We start from the raw sequence: 18,651 nt of genomic DNA on the forward strand, positions 1-18,651 counted from the left end.
GCCAGATGCCCCTGCCTCCCTTGCTTTTCTGCTATAGGCTGTAGGTGGGCTGGACTGAACTCAACTGCTCTCCCCACTCCGCCTCCCCAACCCCACCACTGCCAGGCCCTCCCCATACCAGATACTTCATGGACCAAGAATGAGCTGGCTTATCAAACAACATGTGAGCATGGTCACAACCTCAAAGCTCAAGACAACAATGCTTCACTCTTAAGGGCCCGGAAAAGCCATTTACAGAAAACCAGCTGCTAACTCTATGATGGACCAGAGGAAACCTCTTGCCACATTCTCAGGAGGTTATAAGAAAAGAAGCAAAAGGAATAGGGTAGGTTTAGGCCTGTCACCCCAGGCAACAAGAATAACCTGGCGCTACCTTATCAGGCAAGTGTGTGTGTGTGGAGGGGGGCGGCATATAGCTCTAGTTCAAATTACTTGGCAATGTTTCCTGAGAAATTCAACCACCTAAGACACCCTGATACCAAAGGCCTCAGTCATTACTGGCTGCAATCAAAGGTTCAAGTAAGTCATGGCTCAAAATCCAGTGTGCATCCCTCCCCCTTTTGAGAGCCCTTTTCACAGCTCCAATTCCCGCTTAGCCATGCCAGTCTAGCCTGCTCTCAGTTGTAAGACAGGGCAAACCAAACCAAGCCAGTGTCTATCTTCCAGCATGCAACTAGGCCAGCTTCAGTTTCCCGATGGGGCTGCAGGAAGGAGGACCATTAAACCAAAGCAAGGAGCCCAGAAATCCTCTCGTGGTGGACAGCGGGTTTTCACCACAGCCTACATTAACCCATTTCTGAGCCAAGTTTCAACTGAGCCTTAAAATAAGTCTTTTTTTAAAAAATTTAACTTAGTTGGGTTTTTTTGCCTCCTCTTCACTGTACATAGCCTGAATCCAAAGAAAAAGCGCTGTCCCTGTACCCACACACACCCCTCAGCAAAAGCCTTTAGTTCCTACTTTACACACTGGCTTCTCAGAATCCAAAGATCTATATTCTAGTGTAGTGTAGTAGTGTAGTGTTGTGTGGTAGTGATTCCACATCCAATACGGGAGTCCCCATGCAATTACATTCACCACAAGCAAGCAGTGAAGAATGAGAGAGGGGAAAAAAAGTGGAGACCTCACTTCCAGGACCTGTGATCTGAACTTGAAATATTCATGCCTAAGCTACAGCACTGCATCAGAACAAACCCAGCATCAGGTCAATATCATTAGCTTCAGTTCTTATAACCATAATGTTCTAAAATTATAGCCATCCAGAATTATAGAATAATAAAGGATGTGCTTGGATCTTCTGAAATAACCTGGGATAGCACACGACCCAAACATGGGAGTATCTGGTTGTGCTACTGTATATAGCCGAGAATAAACTCCAGGGCAAGATAACTTCCCGCCACCACCACTGTGACCTTGGTGACCTGGATCCCTACCAACAGTATTTTAACACTGGGACTCCCCAGGTCTGTGAAACCCCCCAGGCTGAAAGAAGACTGGGGCTGGGAAGGATTTGATGGGGTGGATTCTTTAGATAGACCTACTGCAATATTTTACAAGGCATCTAAAGTCTTCATTCCTCCTAACACCTTTTCACTTGAAACCTTCATTTTTATCTTTGGGGAAATTTTTTCCAAGTCGATTTCATCCTTGCAGCACTGAAGCTTACCACTTGGCATAATGCCTGGCACCATTAAGATGTGCTAAAACCCACTGGCACGGTGGCGATGATAAAAGTTAGGGGTCAGGAAAGGATGATTTTATGAGCACTTCAAATCTCTTACTGAATGACTGAAACCCTCCTAAGTATTCTTCCACCCCAGTCTCTCACCATTCCATCTATTCTGCACACCACAATCAAGTTAATCTTCATAAAATATGATATCGCCATGATCACAACCCCATTAGAAATCTCCAGTGGTTTTCTACTGCCTGCAGAATGAAGCTCAAACTATTTATCCTGGCACTTACGCCCACCATCATCAGTTCATAATTTATATGGCCCACAGTGTCCTATATATCTCCCAAGATCAACTCCGGCCAATGTTTGCATAATACATTGATTATCGTTGATGGTTACTAAAAAGTTAAGTCAATAAAAGTTGGGGCACATACACATACAGTAAGGTACACCAAAACCAATTAGATTTTATAGGAAAATGAAAAGCGTGATATACAGGGTGGTATTTTTCATTCTTGTCTGTTTCCCTCTAGGTATCCGGCTGTAAACTTCGATAACATTAGATTGTGATTCCTGTAGAAAATATCTTCTCTGGTGAAAATCAGCTGTTGCTAGCTTACCTGCTCCCTATGTGCCTTACAGAAAGCTGAACACTGCCTTCTGTTGAGGAAAGGTAATACAGCAAAGTGGCAGGCAGCATTAGCTCTGGAGTTAGACCGAAGCAAGTTCAGACCTTGGTTTTGCCACCTGTAAGCTGTGAGGCCCTGGGAAACTACGTAACCTTTCAAAACGAGTATAACCTATCTTATGGTGTCACTGGGAAATTTGAATGGGATGATGTATGTAACACCTTGTTTGTGATAAATTTGATATGCATGTGAGCGTGTGAAGGTTAATTCCTAGACTGTAGTACATTTTCAATAAATGTGAGCTATTGTGGTGGTAGTTCTTGTTGAAACTGAAGGTGAGGAAGTGGCAGATAATGTGAATTCATTCTCAAGCACTGCTGATAAGAAATTGCCTACATCACTTAGAATGACATTCTCCAGGAGCATCCATGTTGCTGCAAATGGCGTTATGTTGTCGGTTTTTATGGCTGGAGTATTCTAAGTGAAGTAAGCCAGAAAGAGAAAGAAAAATACCATATGAGATCGCTCATATGTGGAATCTAAAAACAAACAAACAAACAAACAAACAAACAAACAAAGCATAAATACAAAAAAAGAAATAGACTCATAGACATAGAATACAAACTTGTGGTTGCCAAGGGGGCAGAGGGTGGGAAGGGATAGACGGGATTTCAAAATTGTAGAACAGATAAACAAGATTATACTGTATAGCACAGAGAAATATACACAAGATCTTATGGTAGCTCACAGAGAAAAAAATGTGACAATGAATATATGTATGTTCATGTATAACTGAAAAATTGTGCTTTATACTGGAATTTGACACAACATTGTAAAATGATTATAAATCAATAAAAAATGTCAAAAAAAAAAAAAAAAGAAATTGCCTACAGTTTGCACTGTGAGACTAGGAGGCATCCTGTGTTTAAATCGTTCTTTTGGAGAACATTGCAGGATTTAAGGTAGGATCGCCTACTTACTGGGATTCATGTGCAGGGAAGGTTTCAGTCTACTTTTGATACCATGCTTACTAGGTGCTTAAATGTGATTTACCTACTTAAATATCCAGATTTGTGTCATCCCATATTCTCTCCTAATTCACTGCTGTCAATGTCATGCATCTTTCACTGTCTAATATTCACCAATAATTTTAGTTCTACCTTTTAAATTTTGTAATAATTTAAATTTTAAATTTAAATTATGTGTTACCCTTTCATATTTATATTTTGTATATGTAATTTCCACTTAAGAACACAATTTTCATACTTGTCATAATTATACCTTTTAAGGTGTGCCAGTACACCCCTGCCGCATAGTTTTGTCAAAGATTGTTCCACTGTACTGTTTGAAGATTAAATCACATTTTTTAGTGTTTGCTTTAGGGTCTACCATGCTCATCTTAACATATTGGAAGTGGCTTCAGATTTATACTCGCTTAATCACAGTGATACATAATAACATGATTCCTACGTAGGCCTATTCTCTTTCCTCCCTTTTTTGTGCCAGTATTATTATAGATATGAAATCTATTAATTCACAAATCCAACCATATATTATGGTTTTTACTTCACTATCTGCAACATTTTCATAGACAACACAACTTTGCTCCCATTCACTCCACTGGTGCTCTCTGACAAACATTTAGATGTGTTATAGGCTCAATAATTCATCATATACATATTTCATACACTTGGTTTGAAAATCAGTTAAGACAAAAAAAGGAGAAACTAAGTACTTAAATTGTATTTTATGTTTACATAATTACCTTTACCACTGTTTTTTTTGGGGGGGGGTTTGAGTGAACTACCATCTGGAACATTTGCTTTCAGTCCAAAGAAACTCCTTTACTATTTTTTAAGTCAGGACTACTAGGAACAAATTCTCTTAGTTGCTTATCTGGGAAAGATTTTATACTGCCTTCATTTTGGAAAGTAGCTTCACTGGACGTAGGATTCTTGTTTGATGGATTTGGGGTTTTTTTTTTTTTTTTTTAACATTTTGAATATGTTGTCCCGCTCCCTTCTGGCCTCCACTGTTTCTGCTAAGAAGTCTGCTGTTAATGTTACTATGGTTTCTGTGTAAGAGTCATTTGCTCCTTGCTGCTTTCAAGATTTTCTCCTTGTCTTTGCCTTTCAGCATTTTTACCATGAATGTATAAGTTTGTGGATCTCTCTCTGTTTATCTTACTTGGAGTTTGCTGAGGTTCTAAATGTGTAAGTATTTTCCAATAAATTTGAAGAGTTTTTAATAAGTATTTCTTCAAATATTTTTCTGCCCCCCGCCTCTCTGTTTCTGACAATCCCACTGTACACGTGTTGGTGTGCTTCATGGTGTCCCACATTTCTCTTCATGTTTCATCATTCATTTTCTCTCTCTTTTTTTTTTCCTTGTATCAATCTATCTACAAGTTTACTAATTCTTCTGCCACTTCTAACCTACTGTTGAGGTCTTCTAGTGAATTTTTTATTTTAACTATTTTACTTTTCAACTCCACAATTTCCACGTGGTTATATTTCAAAATTCCCTTCCTCCTATTGATAGTCTTGATTTGATATGGCATTGTCATTATATCTTCTTTTACTTTTTAATTAATTAATTCATTTATTTATTACTATTTTTTAACAGAGGGACTGGGGAATCAAACCCAGGACCTCGTGTATGCTAAGCATACACTCTACCACTGAGCTATACCCTCCCCACTTCTTTTACTTCTTCTTTTTTTCTTTTTTTTAATGGAAGTACTGGGGATTGAACCCAGGACCTCATGCATGCTAGGCATGCACACTGCCACTGAGTTACACCCAGCCCCCTTCTTTCATTTCTTTAATAATCATGTTTTCCTTTAATTCTATGAACATATGTTAATGATTACTTTGAAGTTTTTTTCTGTTAAGCCTGTCATCTGGTCACTCTTCCAGGTGGTTTCTCTTGCTTTTTATCCTGATGTATGGGTCATATTTTCCTATTCATTTTTACAACATAAAAATTTGTTGGAAATGGGACATTTTAGACAAGACACTGTAGCAACTGTGGGTACTGGACCTCCCTTCTGGATCTTGTTATTATTATTTACTTACTTATTTGTTTAGTGTTGGCTGGATTATTTTATGGCAATCAGTTTTACCTCCACAGTGTTAAGCCTCTGGTGCTGCTCCTAGGGCAGCCTAATCTTGGGTGTGCCTACAGTCACTGTGAACTGACAGTAATAATGGTAGGGCTCCTCGTCTCTTTCCTCAAAATACTCAGCTGTTCAACTCCACTAATTGGCAGCTGGTTGCTCTATTACTTTCAACAATTCTATGGGGCAGAAATTGTCCTACAAACTAATCCAATCAAATGTTGACTCCTTTGAAGGAATAATGTTTTAGGTCAATGTTTAATATTTGTTCTGTCCCCAACAGAACTCCTTCCCACTCTTATTCCTCAGTTTTCTAATGCACATGAGCTGGCCTACAGTCTAAACTGTATCAGTCTTACATCCATGAATATCCTCTCAATTGCCTTTTTCAACAAACTCAGTTGTACTTGAGAGCATCTTTTGGCTTGATCTGCCATGTTATGTTGCAAGTACAGTTGGTTCCTGGGAGAAGAGATTAAGAGCTATTTTTGGGGGGTGGGGAGGGGCTGCTTCTATACCCAGGCAAAATCTTCTAAGCCATGGCTCTGGAGCTAGGGGTGAGGAGATTTGCAATCTTCTCTCTCAGTGTCCCCCAAAGCCCCAGAAGCTGAGCGCTTTGTTGAAGTGTGATGAGATTATTTCATATTTATTATTCTTATACATAATAACATATATATAATTATAAATATATGCGCACCCAAGATCAGAGCACCTAAGTATATAAAATAATATTGACAGATCTGAAGGTAAAAACAGACAGCAAGATAATAATAGGAGGAAACTTCAATACCCCACTTTCAACAATGGATAGATCACCCAGGCAGGAAGTCAGTAAGGAAACAGCAGGTTTGAAAAACACCACAGACCAGATGGGCCTAACAGACACACACAGAACATTTCCTCCAACAGCAGCAAACACACCCCCCTCTGCATCGCAGCAAGCATTCTCCAAGACAGAGTACACACGAGGTCACTGGGCCTTAACAAATGTAAAGAAACTGAAATCATTGCAAGTATCTTTTCCCAGTATAATGAAATGAAACTAGAAATCAGTAACAAAATGAACACTATCCACAAACCCATGGTAATTAACATTCTTGAATAACCATGGGGACAAAGAAGAAATCAAAAGGAAAGTGGAAATATCACAAGACAAGTAAAATGAAAACATAACATACCAAAACTTAGGAAATACAGCAAAAGCAGTTCTAAGAGAGAAGTTTGTAGTGATAACCACCCACATTAAGAAAGAAAGACCTAAAAAAAACTTTATTATGTACCTCAAGGAACTAGAAAAAGAACAAATGAAGTCCACAATGAGCAGAAGGAAGGAAATAATTAAGATATAGAAGAAAGAAGTGAAATAGAGAATAGAAAACAAATTGAAAAAATTGATGAAACTCAGAATTCATTTTTTAAAAAGATAAACATTAATTAACCAACACTCGGAAAGACTAAGGAAAGAGAGAAACGGTGTAAATAAATAAATCAGCAACAGCAGAGGAGACTATCGATGCCACAGACATAGAAAAACAAGTTCATAAAGAACTATTATAAAAAATTATACACAAACAATTGGACACCCTGGAAGAAATGGACAAATTCCTTGAAAGATACAACTTACCAAGACTGAATTAAGAAAAAACAGGAAGTATGAACACAGCAATGACAAACAAGGAGATTGAATCAATAATCAAAAAATTACCACTATCACCACCACCAACAAAAACCAGGGCCAGATGGCTTCATTAGTGAATTCTACCAAATATTTAAAGAATTAATATCAATCGTTTTTAAACTCTTCCCCTCTCCCCCCACCCCCACAAAAAAAAAAAAAAGAGAGGGAACACTTCCAAACTCATTTTACAAGGCCAGCATCATTCTGTGGCTGAGTAGCATCTTGTCCCTCTGGACAAGGCATAAACTCCCCAGTTCCCAGCCTTTATTGGTGCCCTTTTGGTATTGAGTCTCAGAAGTAGGCAACATTTACCGGATTCATGCAAATATAACAAACAGAAAAAACAAGCAAAACAATTATGTTTTTCAGGGAAAAGTGAGTGGCAAGACTTTCCGCACCCACTCACCACCTGCCAAGGGTAATATCCCCAAGGGCAGGAGGTCAGGGACTCAGGACACCGACGAGCTTTCTGAAAGGAAAGGAGACGCAGCTCTCAGCCCCTCGGGGATCCTGACCCAAGTCACCATCCGGTCTTGCAAACCCCAGTGCCCGGCGCTAAGACCCAACGGACGGGCCGGGCCCTGAGTCGGCCCGCCCAGCGGGGACGCCAGCTGGGCGGGGAGAGCCGGCGGGCGCGGAGTGGGCAGCGGAGGGGGCCTGGCTCAGGCGGCGTGGGGGCTGCTGTGGCTGCTGCTGGGCAGCGGCGGGGCGCAGTAGGAGTACAGCTTCCAGGGCTTCCCGCCCGAGGACCTGATGCCCCTGGCCGTGGCCCACGGGCACGCGCTGGAGCAGGATGAGGGCGAGAGCTGCCGCAAGGGCGTGCATTACCTCGATGTGGCGCTTCGAAGGCACCGGCTTCTGCGGGACAGGCCTTCCCCGCCAACTGCAGCGGCTCCGAGCCCTCAGCCACCGCGCCCCCGGGACCCGCGCCCCCGGGCGGCGGCGGCGGGTGGGCGGGCCCGGGAGCTGCGGCTCTTCAGCCATGTCCTGGAGCGCGCTGCCTGCCTGGGCGCTGTAAGCGTTCTCCGCCCGCCTTCCAGGTGCCCTACCCGCCACGCCAGCTGCTGCGTGACTTCCAGAGCCACCTGCCCTACCAGTACCTTCACTACGCACAGTTCAAGGTGAGCACCCCGTCCGGTCGGCAGGAGCGCGGCTCTCACCCAGCACCCTGACCTCCGAGTCCTCCCGAGCGCTCGGGGCTGCGGGCTCTGGCCTCGCTGACCAGCTCTGTCCCCCGCCCCGCAGGCTAACCGGCTGGAGAAGGCGGTGGCCGCCGCCTACACCTTCCTCCAGAAGAACCCGAAGCATGCGATCACCACCGACGGGCCCCTCCCGAACTTGCAGGCCCAGCCCGAGGAGGCCGTCTTCCTCCGGGCTGTGAAGCTCTACAACAGCGGGGGTTCCCGCAGCAGCACGGAGGACAGGGAGCGGGCCCTGGCCGAGTACCTGGCCATCTTTGCCCGGTGTCTGGCTGGCTGCGAGGGGGCCCACGAGCAGGCGGACTTCAAAGACTTCTAACCAGCCAGAGCAGGTATGCCCTCACCCAGACTCCTGTGGGCACCCCTGTCACCCACAGGCCCTGCTTCCCAGAATTCCTAAGTTCCCTTAACACAAATATTCATTCCATACACATTTATGGAGCCCCTACTAAGTGCTTGGGAGGTGGACCAGAATACCATGTCATCCCAGCCGTCAGAGCCTTTAGGCGCTCACAGGTCACCTGCCACTGGGCGCAGAGGGCTACAGTGGGGAGGATCCAAAGTGCTGGGCATCGGTGCAAAGAGGATGTGATATCCCAAAAGGGTCTGGGGAGGTTGGGGTCACAGGCCTGCCACGCAGAGGGCAATGCAGATGCCAAGGTGCCGAGGTGGGAAACAGCCCAGCAGGTGTGTGCAGAAAGCAGTTTGTGGCCAGAAATCACCCCTGGGGATTCTGAAAGGCAGAGTCCCTCAGCAAGGGCAGAAAGGACTGTCCTGAGGTTCTCTCACTGGGCTTCAGTCCTACTTGCAAACCTCACCTGCCATTCTCCCAGAATGCCCTGGCTCCCTCTGGCTTGGGGGTGGCAGGTGAGCTGTGGGGGTGGTGCCCAGCCTACAGCAGTCTTCCCCAGCATCACCTGTCACTTTACACACATTATCTTATGTGATCAGAAGGCAGAGCTGGGATTGGAAGTCATCTCTGTCATCCTCACTGCTGCCAGCCACTCCTCTCCTCCCCTCCTTGAGTTGCCATCCCTATACCTGTCTCTATCAAGGTTCCACACCAGTTCCTCCAGCTGGGCCAGGACACATGGCCGCTTCATTCCTTCCCTTCTCCTCCTCTCTCTCCTGGATTTTCTACTATGTGTGTGTGTGCATGTGTGCGCATGCACAGTGACACATGCTCCGTGGCACATGCTCCATGAGAGAAGGTATTTTTTGCCCATTTTATTCACCATTGTATCTATTGTCCAGATCAGTACCTAGCACATAATAGATGCTCAAGAAACTTTATCGCATGAATGAAAAAAAGTGAGTCCAAGAAATCCTCCTGCCCCCTCCTTCAGCACAAAAGCCCATGCCCCCATGTGTATCATTTCAGACAGAAGCAGCCCACAGGGTCCCTAGTCCACCAATTTCACAGCTCAGCTAGAATCAGCCAGGTCCCCCAGCTATCTGAGGATGCTGCAATCAGAGCTGTGTTATCAGCACACCCTGGCCTCAGCAGCCTGGGCCCACAAAATGCACACAAGTCACAGGGGCTCCAGTTCCATCCCATTCAACCCTAGGAAGTCCAGCCTTCCCAAGCACTCCGAGGATCTACGGGGGACTATTGCCGTCTCACCTAGCCTTCTGCCCCTCCTGCTGCTCTGCTCTGTTCACCCACTGCCCCTCTGTCACAGCCTGTCCCCAGCCTCCCTCAAGCTAACCCTCCTCATCCCTGACACTGGCCCAGACCCTTCAAGGACTTCTACGTACTAGTAGGAGACTAGGTTCCAACTGCTAAAGGTTTTACTGGAAGTTTGAGGGGAGAGAAGAAAAGGAGAAGATAGAGAAACACTTTCTACTGCCTCTCACTGACCCTGGACCCATCATCCAGGGCCTCTGACGTCTCTTTGACCACTCCCACTGGTTGCCGTGGACAGGGCAGCTGCCCTCGGGTACATGGCCTGGTCTTGGCCACCACTCCTACCTCGTCTCCCCTCCTTGCTCATCAACTTGCAGCCCTTGGAGCCCTCACTCTGTGCCAAGAATGCAGCCAGCTCACTCCTGCTGCAGGACTTCTGCTCGTCCTGGGACACTCACCCTCAGGATCTTTGAGGATAACTGACTTCCTGGCTGACTCCTTCTGACCTGTACTGCCTTTCCTAACGTTGCTCCAGGAGGCCTTCCCCAAACACACCCTGTACAAGAGCCACCCAGCCCCTCACTGTCACCTCAGCCAGTTTTATGATCCTTGTAACACCTATCACTGTCTAAATCGCTCCTGTTCATTTATCTGCTTGTGTATCATGTAGCTCTCTTCAGTAGACTGTCAGCCCCATGACAGCAAGGGCTTGGTGCTCTGATCTGTGGGCATGTGAACCACACACACATACATACAAGACACAGACCATCAAAAATCCATTCTGAGAAGCTGTGAGTCTGTAGACCGAGGTCCAGTTCTACCCAAATGTGCACCTCAGTAATATTTGGAAGTAGACCACCTACTTCACCTCTGGGCATGGACTGGTCAGTGACTCCAGGGTCCTCCCCAGAAAGGACAAGTGGGAGCTTGCTGGTCGTCACAGAACTCATGTCTTCTCCTGGTGTTTTGACTGAAATAACAATCAGCCTTGGCACAAAGGTGAATTCAAGTGTCCACCACAAAACTGCTTCTACTTTTTAAAAGGCGGTGTGTTCAGGTCTGGTCATCAAGGTTTCCCAAGGGCTCCTGGCCTCCACACACCCACTTACAGCCCTGCCCTGGGCCTTCTTGTTGGCTCTTCTGCTGCATCATCTCTGGTGCAAACACCTGCGGGGGGTGGGGGGCTTGATTACCTGGGAATGGCTTTAGCTGTGCTAGCCCCTCTGTGATAGTTTTTTAAATGTTAAAAGCACAGAAGGTGACTCTTTATGTGTTTTCACAATCAGAAAGGAGGAGAGGAAGCCTTTAAAGTCTGAGTAGGCCAAGAGCGGAGCACTTGCCAACAAATGAGGAGTAAGGAGGGGAGGCTGAGGGATGTGAGGGAGGCGGGTGGGGGAGGGGGAGGGCCCGGGTGATCATGCGCCCACCTCTGCCCACAGAGGGGAGGGCCCAAGTAGTGTTCACCAGTTACCCAGACCCGTGTCTCTTCCATCCAACAGAAGTCTCTGCCTTCAGTGCCTTTAATCACTGGAAAATTGTATCATGGTAACTGGGATAAAAGAGATCCCAAAAGCCTGGAATGTAGCACAAGAGTAGGAAAAAAATTGAGTTTCCTTGTTTTCAAGTGTTCAAGTAGACACAAAAATTGTGAATAAGTGAGCAAAACCCAGCTGGGAATTCCCGCAGGAGGGAGGCATACACAGCACTCTTTGGATATCATTCTTGGCTTCCCTCCCTCCTGGGAACAAAACACCCTGGAAATGGCCATCAGAAAAGGGGACCATATTAGCCATCCACACCAGGGAAACTCGAGGACCCTCTGCCAGACTGCACCTTATGGGACCAAACAAGGCATCTTCGAAAGAAGGCAGCCTGGTACCCCATCGGGCAGGGCCCACGTATTCAGGACAAAGTGGGGATGCTAGCTACCCAGGGAGTCCCCTTCATCCATCAGGTAGGGCTGGAGGCCAGGGTGGCCCAGGGTTGATGGGGTGTGAGGGTGCATACCTGCAGCTCTCACACCACCCCCAGTGCACTCTGGGACCTTGGCTGGTCACACCTGGGCCCAGTCACAGAGGAGCCCTGAGGAGCAGCTGGTGGCTCCATGGAGCAGAAAAGCAGGCAGGCACCCTGCCTGGAATTCCCTAAAGCCTTTGATTAACTTATTTGCAGTGGTTATGTCTTCCTGAAAACTTGTAAGTAATAAAACTTGCCGTCAGCCCCTGATACACTGCCCCCTACAGGGCCAAGCCAATTATTACCAGGCAAAGAGTAGCCAGAAAACAAGCTGAGGAACTGATTTGCCAATCAGATTCCTCTGAGAGTGGGTGGCAGGCACAGCCCACCACCGGCAACTTTAATCTCATCCCCACGTGGAAAAATAAAACCAGGGAAATCAAGGTTCCACCCTGACAGTCACACTGGGTAGACTGACCTTCCTCTGTGAGGATGAGGCAAAGAAAACTCAGAATCTGGGAAGATTCTGCAGCTCAAAATAAACATCCCCCAAAGGTTCTAGGAAGCTGCCTCCTGGGGGAAAACAAAAAAGATTTACTGCAACACACATTTTTAAAAAACATCAGAATATCTGATTCGAATTCTCAATAAGATTCCAAGGTGCTTTGGAAAAGATCTAGAAACTAGAAAAGATCATGATAAAGAGGCAGAAATCTGAGAGCAGGAAGTGTAGCAGGGAGACAGAAACCACAATAGCTGGATTCAAACCCATAATGCAGGCTGTAAATAGCAGGCAAGACACTGCAGAAAATAAAATCAACATGGGCAAGGGTAAAATGGTAAAGAGATGAAAAGGAAAGAGGCAGGCAGGCAGACACAGGGGATGTAACCTGGGAATAAGAGGAATTCCGGAGAGAAAAGAATAGATGAAGCAAAAACAGTAATCAAAGACATGAGAGGAGGAAACTTTTCTGGGACACAGAAAGAACTCAGTTGGAAATGAGAGTATGTTCTGAGTCCTGAGCAAAGTTAATAAAAAGATTACCGCATTTAGACACACTATGGTGGAATTCTCAAAGAAAAAAAGTTAAGAAAATTTCTGGAACACACACACACACACACACACACACCCTTGGAACAGGAAACTGAAGAGGGAGAGAGATTTTATTTTCTTTATATCCTCAGTTCTATTGTTTGTTTTTTAAAATGTGCATTAAAAATAATTTTAAAAAGAAGTTTACATTAGGGAGAGGAGTGATAAATAAGGATCTTACAGACTAGGAAATAAAAGCAAAGAGCCTAAATTAAAATGATCTCAGACTTCTCACAACATCCAGGGAAGTAAATGGCCATTTTTTAACCTCAATTTGTTAGAACTACACTTTACTTTGTTAACATATATAAATATTATATATAGTATTTGTAGCAGGATAAAGGATATCAAAATTTAAATCTTCTTACTTAGAACTTCAGACATTCATGATGCAATAACTATCTTTACTACATTCAATGCACTTTAATATTTTCTATTCTTGTCTATATCATTTTATGTTTCTTAAAATGCACTCTTATTGTTTCAAATTGAGGGGTTGTGCCCTGTAGTTTGAAATATACTGATTCAGAAAAACCTAAAGGAAAAGCCATGTTGTCATTCATGATGAAGGCAACAAAAAGGCCTTTTCAGATGTGGAAGTTTTTAAAAAAAATAATCCCCTCGAATACTCTTCTTGAATAAGTCATATACTCTTCTTGAAAATATATGCTAGGACACTAGAAAAAAAATCAGATGCAAAAACTCATGAATAAGAAAAAAGAATCCAGCTTGAATCATCTGCTTAGAGGTGCAGGGAAAGGAAGACTTTCATATATTTCCCCCCCAAAATATGAATTGCTAGCATCTTTTTTTGCAATCTTTGGCAATATCTTTATTTGCTTTTATATATATGTGTGTGTGTGTGTGTGTGTGTGTGTGTGTGTGTGTGTATATAATATATATATATATATAATAGACTTTATTCTTTTAGAGCAGTTTCAGGTTCACAACAGAATTGAGCAGAAAATACAGAGTTTCATACATAGCCTTTCCCACCCACACATATATACTCCCCTACCCTCAACATCCCTCATCAGTGAGGGATATTTGGTACAATCGATGAACCAACATGGGCACATTATTATCAAACAAACTCCATAGTTTACATTAGGGTTCACTCTTGATGTTGTACATTCTATGGGTTTTGACAAATGCATAATGACATGTAGCCATCACTATAGTATCATACAGAATAATTTCATTGCTTGGCAATATCTTTAAAAAATTAATATGTACATACTCATCTCAATCTTGGGAACCTATCACATACAAACAAAGACACCAGTATATAAAGATATATGAACTACAATTCTTCTTGCAGCAATATGTATGGTGGCAAAGTAACTAGCGATGACCTAGTACAAGTTCATGGTTTAATAAATTGTGGTGCATCTATATGAAAGTAATAACCATCATGTAGCTATTTCTAAAGAATAAGCTATATATGTATTAACCTGTAAGACTGTCTATGATAAAACAAACCTAGAGGAATGTCTATGATAAAATGGTTATTTTAAAACGCAAGCAATTGAATAATTTCTGTGTGATCCCATTTCTGTAAAACATAGAGGGGGAGCCTATCAAAGGGTCTGCATCTGCAGAGAGAAAAATGTGGAAGGAACAAGCAAATCGTCAAGGCTGGTTAATGCTAAAGCGTTGGAGTAGTGGGGAAAGAAAGGGAGATCGTTGCCTGTTCTGAAACACTTTTGAACTGACTTGTTGCAGTAAATATGCCTTCCTTTGAAAAATTTAACCCAGTCTTTAAAATTATCCTCTTGGCAAAGGGCAACTTTAGTTACACAACTTAAAGTGACTATATGTGCATTACTCTAAATAATTGTTTAAGTTTCACGTCGAAGAGTCAAAAAAGTATTTTTCCTTCAAAGATGTTAGCTATTATAAATAAAAATAATGAAGTTTATGATCTCAGATAAAATTAAGAAAAAGTGGGAATGAATTGGGGACAGCTTATTTTTCACAACAGGGAGCAAAGAGTACACTTCTATATGGACTCTATTTCTATATGATCTTTGAATGCCATATCAAAAACCTCTGAAAATCTTTAAGGCAAACCAAGTAGAATTAATAAAGAATTCTCATTCTTTTTTTTCTAGAACATCTTTATTGTGGTATGGTTCCTGTACAAGAACTCTAATTCTTGCTTTCTAAATTATCCAGGATTATAGTAAGCAGTCTACACAGCACTAAAAAGAAAATTAACAGCAAAATGTGTGTTAGGCCTAAAGCTAAGGCCCAATATTAAATGCTGCCTTGGCACGTGGTGAAACTGGGAGGGCCTTGAATGGCCTAGCTATAACTTCCCCTCCCCACGCTGCTCCCCCAGTAAAGCCCCCCAGCCAAACAACTCTCCCCATCAAGGGGACCAGCAGCAGGTCCTGCTTATTCCAGAGAAGTGGGTTTCAATTCCCTGCTCGCCTGCACAATTATTACAATAAGCCAGTAACTTCCTCCCATGAAGACCAGGGTTCATCTCACTCTTTTGATACCATAATCCCTGCCTCCTACAGTCCCTGGTGGTTCACTCTCCTCCTGAGTGCAACCCCATATGGCCCTGCACAGTATGCTGTGACTTCTTCCCCTGGACAGTGAGTTTATGTGACTAATAAACTTCCCAGAATTGAGTGTCATGTGTTCAGCCATCCCCATAATTCTAGGGCGGTAATCCTTCCCTCACCAATGGGGTGAAAAGGTGATTAAAACACAAGAAGGTATAAAAAAAGCAGAAGGCATCAAATAAGTTGACAAAAGCTGTACCAAACCTGATATTACTGGGAAAGAAATGGGAAATAGAAGATTTTATCAATTCAATAGAAGGTAGAAAAGGAGAAGAAAAAAAATGTGAAGAATAAGGATGGTGAGCAGAAAATATAGCATAATAGTAAAAGAAAGTCTAACTAAATAGTTAATAGCAGTAAATGTGAACTGTTTAAACATACTTCGAAAGACATAGATTATCAGATTGGGTAAAAATAAAGATCCTATTGTATTATTAATTTTTTTCTACAATTCTGGAATAATCTCAGCTATCATATCTTCAATATTATTTCCCTGACATTTTCTGTATTCTTTTCTTCTAAAAATCCTATTGGACATATTTTGGAGTCTCTCAAGCTGTTCTCTTGCTCTGCTCTTTGAACTGTTCTTTTTTATTTTTAATCTCTTTATTTCCTCTTGCTGCATTCTGTGTAGATTCTTCAGAACTGTCTTCCAATTCACTGATTTTATCTTCAACTATATCCAGTCTAAAATTCATCCCATCTTCTGAGACATTTTCAAATTTCATGACTATATTTTTTTACTGAAATTTATAATTGCTTTAATTTCATACCTATATATTCATTTCATTTTCATCTGCATTGTTTCATGATTCTTGTTTATCATGAAACATTTATCTCTTTGAGCATCCTTATTTTCAGGTCTTTTCTAGATTAGTCCAAAAAAATCAGTTTCTTCATCTGTGAGTTCATATTTCATTTGTTGAGTTGGTCATCTTTTTTGGCATTTGATCTCTTCATGTGCTCATGTCCTTTGGAATTTTGGCTTACAGTCTCATTATGGCTGGGAATTTTTGCTTTTGCTTTGTGCTCTGTTTTTCTCTTTCTTCTTTCTTGTCTGGTGGATTTAGTTTTGTGGTTGCATCCACAAGACTAGTCCAGAACTGGTCTTTTGATGGCAGCTGTGAACTTGTGCTCTTCATTGATTTGGGGGTATTGCAGACTCAGTCATAGAGTTGGAAGATGGTTTGACCTAATTCTTGGTTGTGAGGCTGTCTTTGTTCTGCCACCTCCTTAGGCCTACAGTTTTGGCCATAGTTCCTGAGAGCTGGTCAGTTGTCCTTTTTTTCAGCCTCACTCTAGTCTCTGGCTTCAACCAAGAGAGTCTGATTTTATCCTCTATTCCTTGTGCAACATTTTAGCTCCCACTACCCCAAAGCCTTTGGCTTTGGCCTTACCACCTTGCCTCCCAGTTACTTTTCTTTCTTGTCTGCTGATATGTTTATCCTGTCTTCCAGACTGTTTATGTCTTATTAATGTCTTTAAATTTCTTTTCTCTCATTGTTAATTGTTTGGAATATAGAGAGTATGTCAAAGCATGAACTTTCCAACCTTCCTCTTGTTAAAGTTGAAGTCACTTGGAGATGGAATTTCTACTTCTCACAATGGAAATGTACTAGTTGGTAGAGTTTGGGGGTGAAAGAGCTGAACACAGAGACTGCAACCCTGGGAGTTCAAGTAATGGGCATTTTTTAGTGAGCCGGGCAGGGGTGTGGAACAGACCAGGAAAAGCCCATCTAGGCAGCTTCCTACAGTGACTCCATGTGACAGTAAGATGATTTGCAGGAGCAGAACGTTCCACTCAAAGTGCTTTCCTACTTCCATGCTTGGAGGTGGGAGTCTCATTGACACCCCTTTTGTGAACAAACAGCATGCTCCCCCCACGCGGCTTTTAAACAATTCAGAGGACCAAAGAGAAAGCTAATACTACATATGGGCTCTCAGCTGGCTAAATAGAAAAATGAAAGCGCTATGACCCTTTCATTTTGGAATAATTCATACTGTTGACATACAATAGATACAAAATAACAGAGAAAGAAAAATAAGAGAGATGTAATGGAGCATTTAAATTCTTCTCCAGAAAAAGATTAATAAATTTCAATATTGACCCAAAAAAGAGCACAAAATTCTGAATACATCAATAACCAGGAGGAAGAAAAAATAGAAGTTACTGAAGAATTAGCTCCCTAAAGGACTCCTGGGTTATGTGCTTTTGCTGGCAAAGTTTTTCTAATGTTTAAGGGACAGCAGGGTCTATTATTGTTATTATACATCAATTCCCATTGTTGTATAAATTATTTCAATACACAGAATAAAGAAAGAATGCTCCTCAATTTGTGTTGTAAATTATGATTCTGAAGTCCACTAAAAAAAAAATAAGAAAATAAAAAAAGAGCAAAGAAAACCATAGACCAGGTACTATAAACTCAAGTGTCTGTAAGAGCCAGAAAGTAACATAACTGGGTGAAGTTGACTGGTGTATGAAATGACAGGGATAAGCTGACAGGGAGCTACAGGAACTGCAGAGTGTGTGCCCCTTACTCAGGAATTTAAAATCAAATGCTTCAAAGTCCTCTGCTGGTCACATAAACAAGTCCCATGAGTCACCAGTTTGCAGCCTCTGCATAGGTCAATCTCTGTTATAAAAATCCTAAATAAAATACTAGCAAGTCAAATTCAACCTGTACTGCACTTTTGTAAAAAAAAAAAAAAAATCTAATACCAAGTTACATTTACTGTAACAGATGCAAAAATATTTTAATATGTGGAAATTATTTTTAAAATAATCTATCACCTCACATTAGAAAAGCCCATACGATCATTTCAAAAGATGTTGGAACTTAATACCTGATAAGCGGAAGCCCAGGGATCCAGAGGTGGGTTGAGTGTGGGCTGTAAAAGGGTGTCCCAGAGGTAGCATCTAGGGGTAAAGCCAGGACCAGGGCCAGCAGACAGAGAGCCAGGAAGTGGACAGAGAAGCAGAAATTAGATAAAGGCAAGAAGATAGGGCCTGGGGAGATGCCTGGGAAGCACAGCCTGGGGACTGTACTGCAGTGGCCTCCATGTCCTCTGATCCTGAGCCAAGTCTGAACTCTGGCT

At 42.7% G+C, this 18,651-nt stretch overlaps 1 protein-coding gene across 1 annotated transcript; it reads left to right on the forward strand.

Moving 5' to 3' along the window:
* Positions 1 to 7,724: 7,724 nt before the first annotated feature.
* LOC107034965 (endoplasmic reticulum protein SC65-like) lies at positions 7,725 to 11,265 on the forward strand. Its single transcript, XM_072938733.1, has 2 exons — positions 7,725 to 8,222; positions 8,347 to 11,265. The coding sequence occupies exons 1-2, from the start codon at positions 7,855 to 7,857 to the stop codon at positions 8,480 to 8,482; spliced, it is 504 nt and encodes a 167-aa protein (XP_072794834.1). The 5' UTR covers positions 7,725 to 7,854; the 3' UTR covers positions 8,483 to 11,265.
* Positions 11,266 to 18,651: the final 7,386 nt, after the last annotated feature.

The sequence above is a fragment of the Vicugna pacos genome, chromosome 16, assembly GCF_048564905.1.
Source record: "Vicugna pacos chromosome 16, VicPac4, whole genome shotgun sequence".
Lineage (NCBI taxonomy): Eukaryota > Metazoa > Chordata > Mammalia > Artiodactyla > Camelidae > Vicugna > Vicugna pacos.

What these genes read in the sequence shown, in the direction of transcription:
- LOC107034965 (XM_072938733.1), top strand. Translation starts at nt 7,855, where the DNA reads ATGCCCCTGGCCGTGGCCCACGGGCACGCGCTGGAGCAGGATGAGGGC. An exon ending in TTCACTACGCACAGTTCAAG is followed by an intron (nt 8,223 to 8,346) that starts GTGAGCACCCCG and finishes CCCGCCCCGCAG; the next exon opens with GCTAACCGGCTGGAGAAGGC.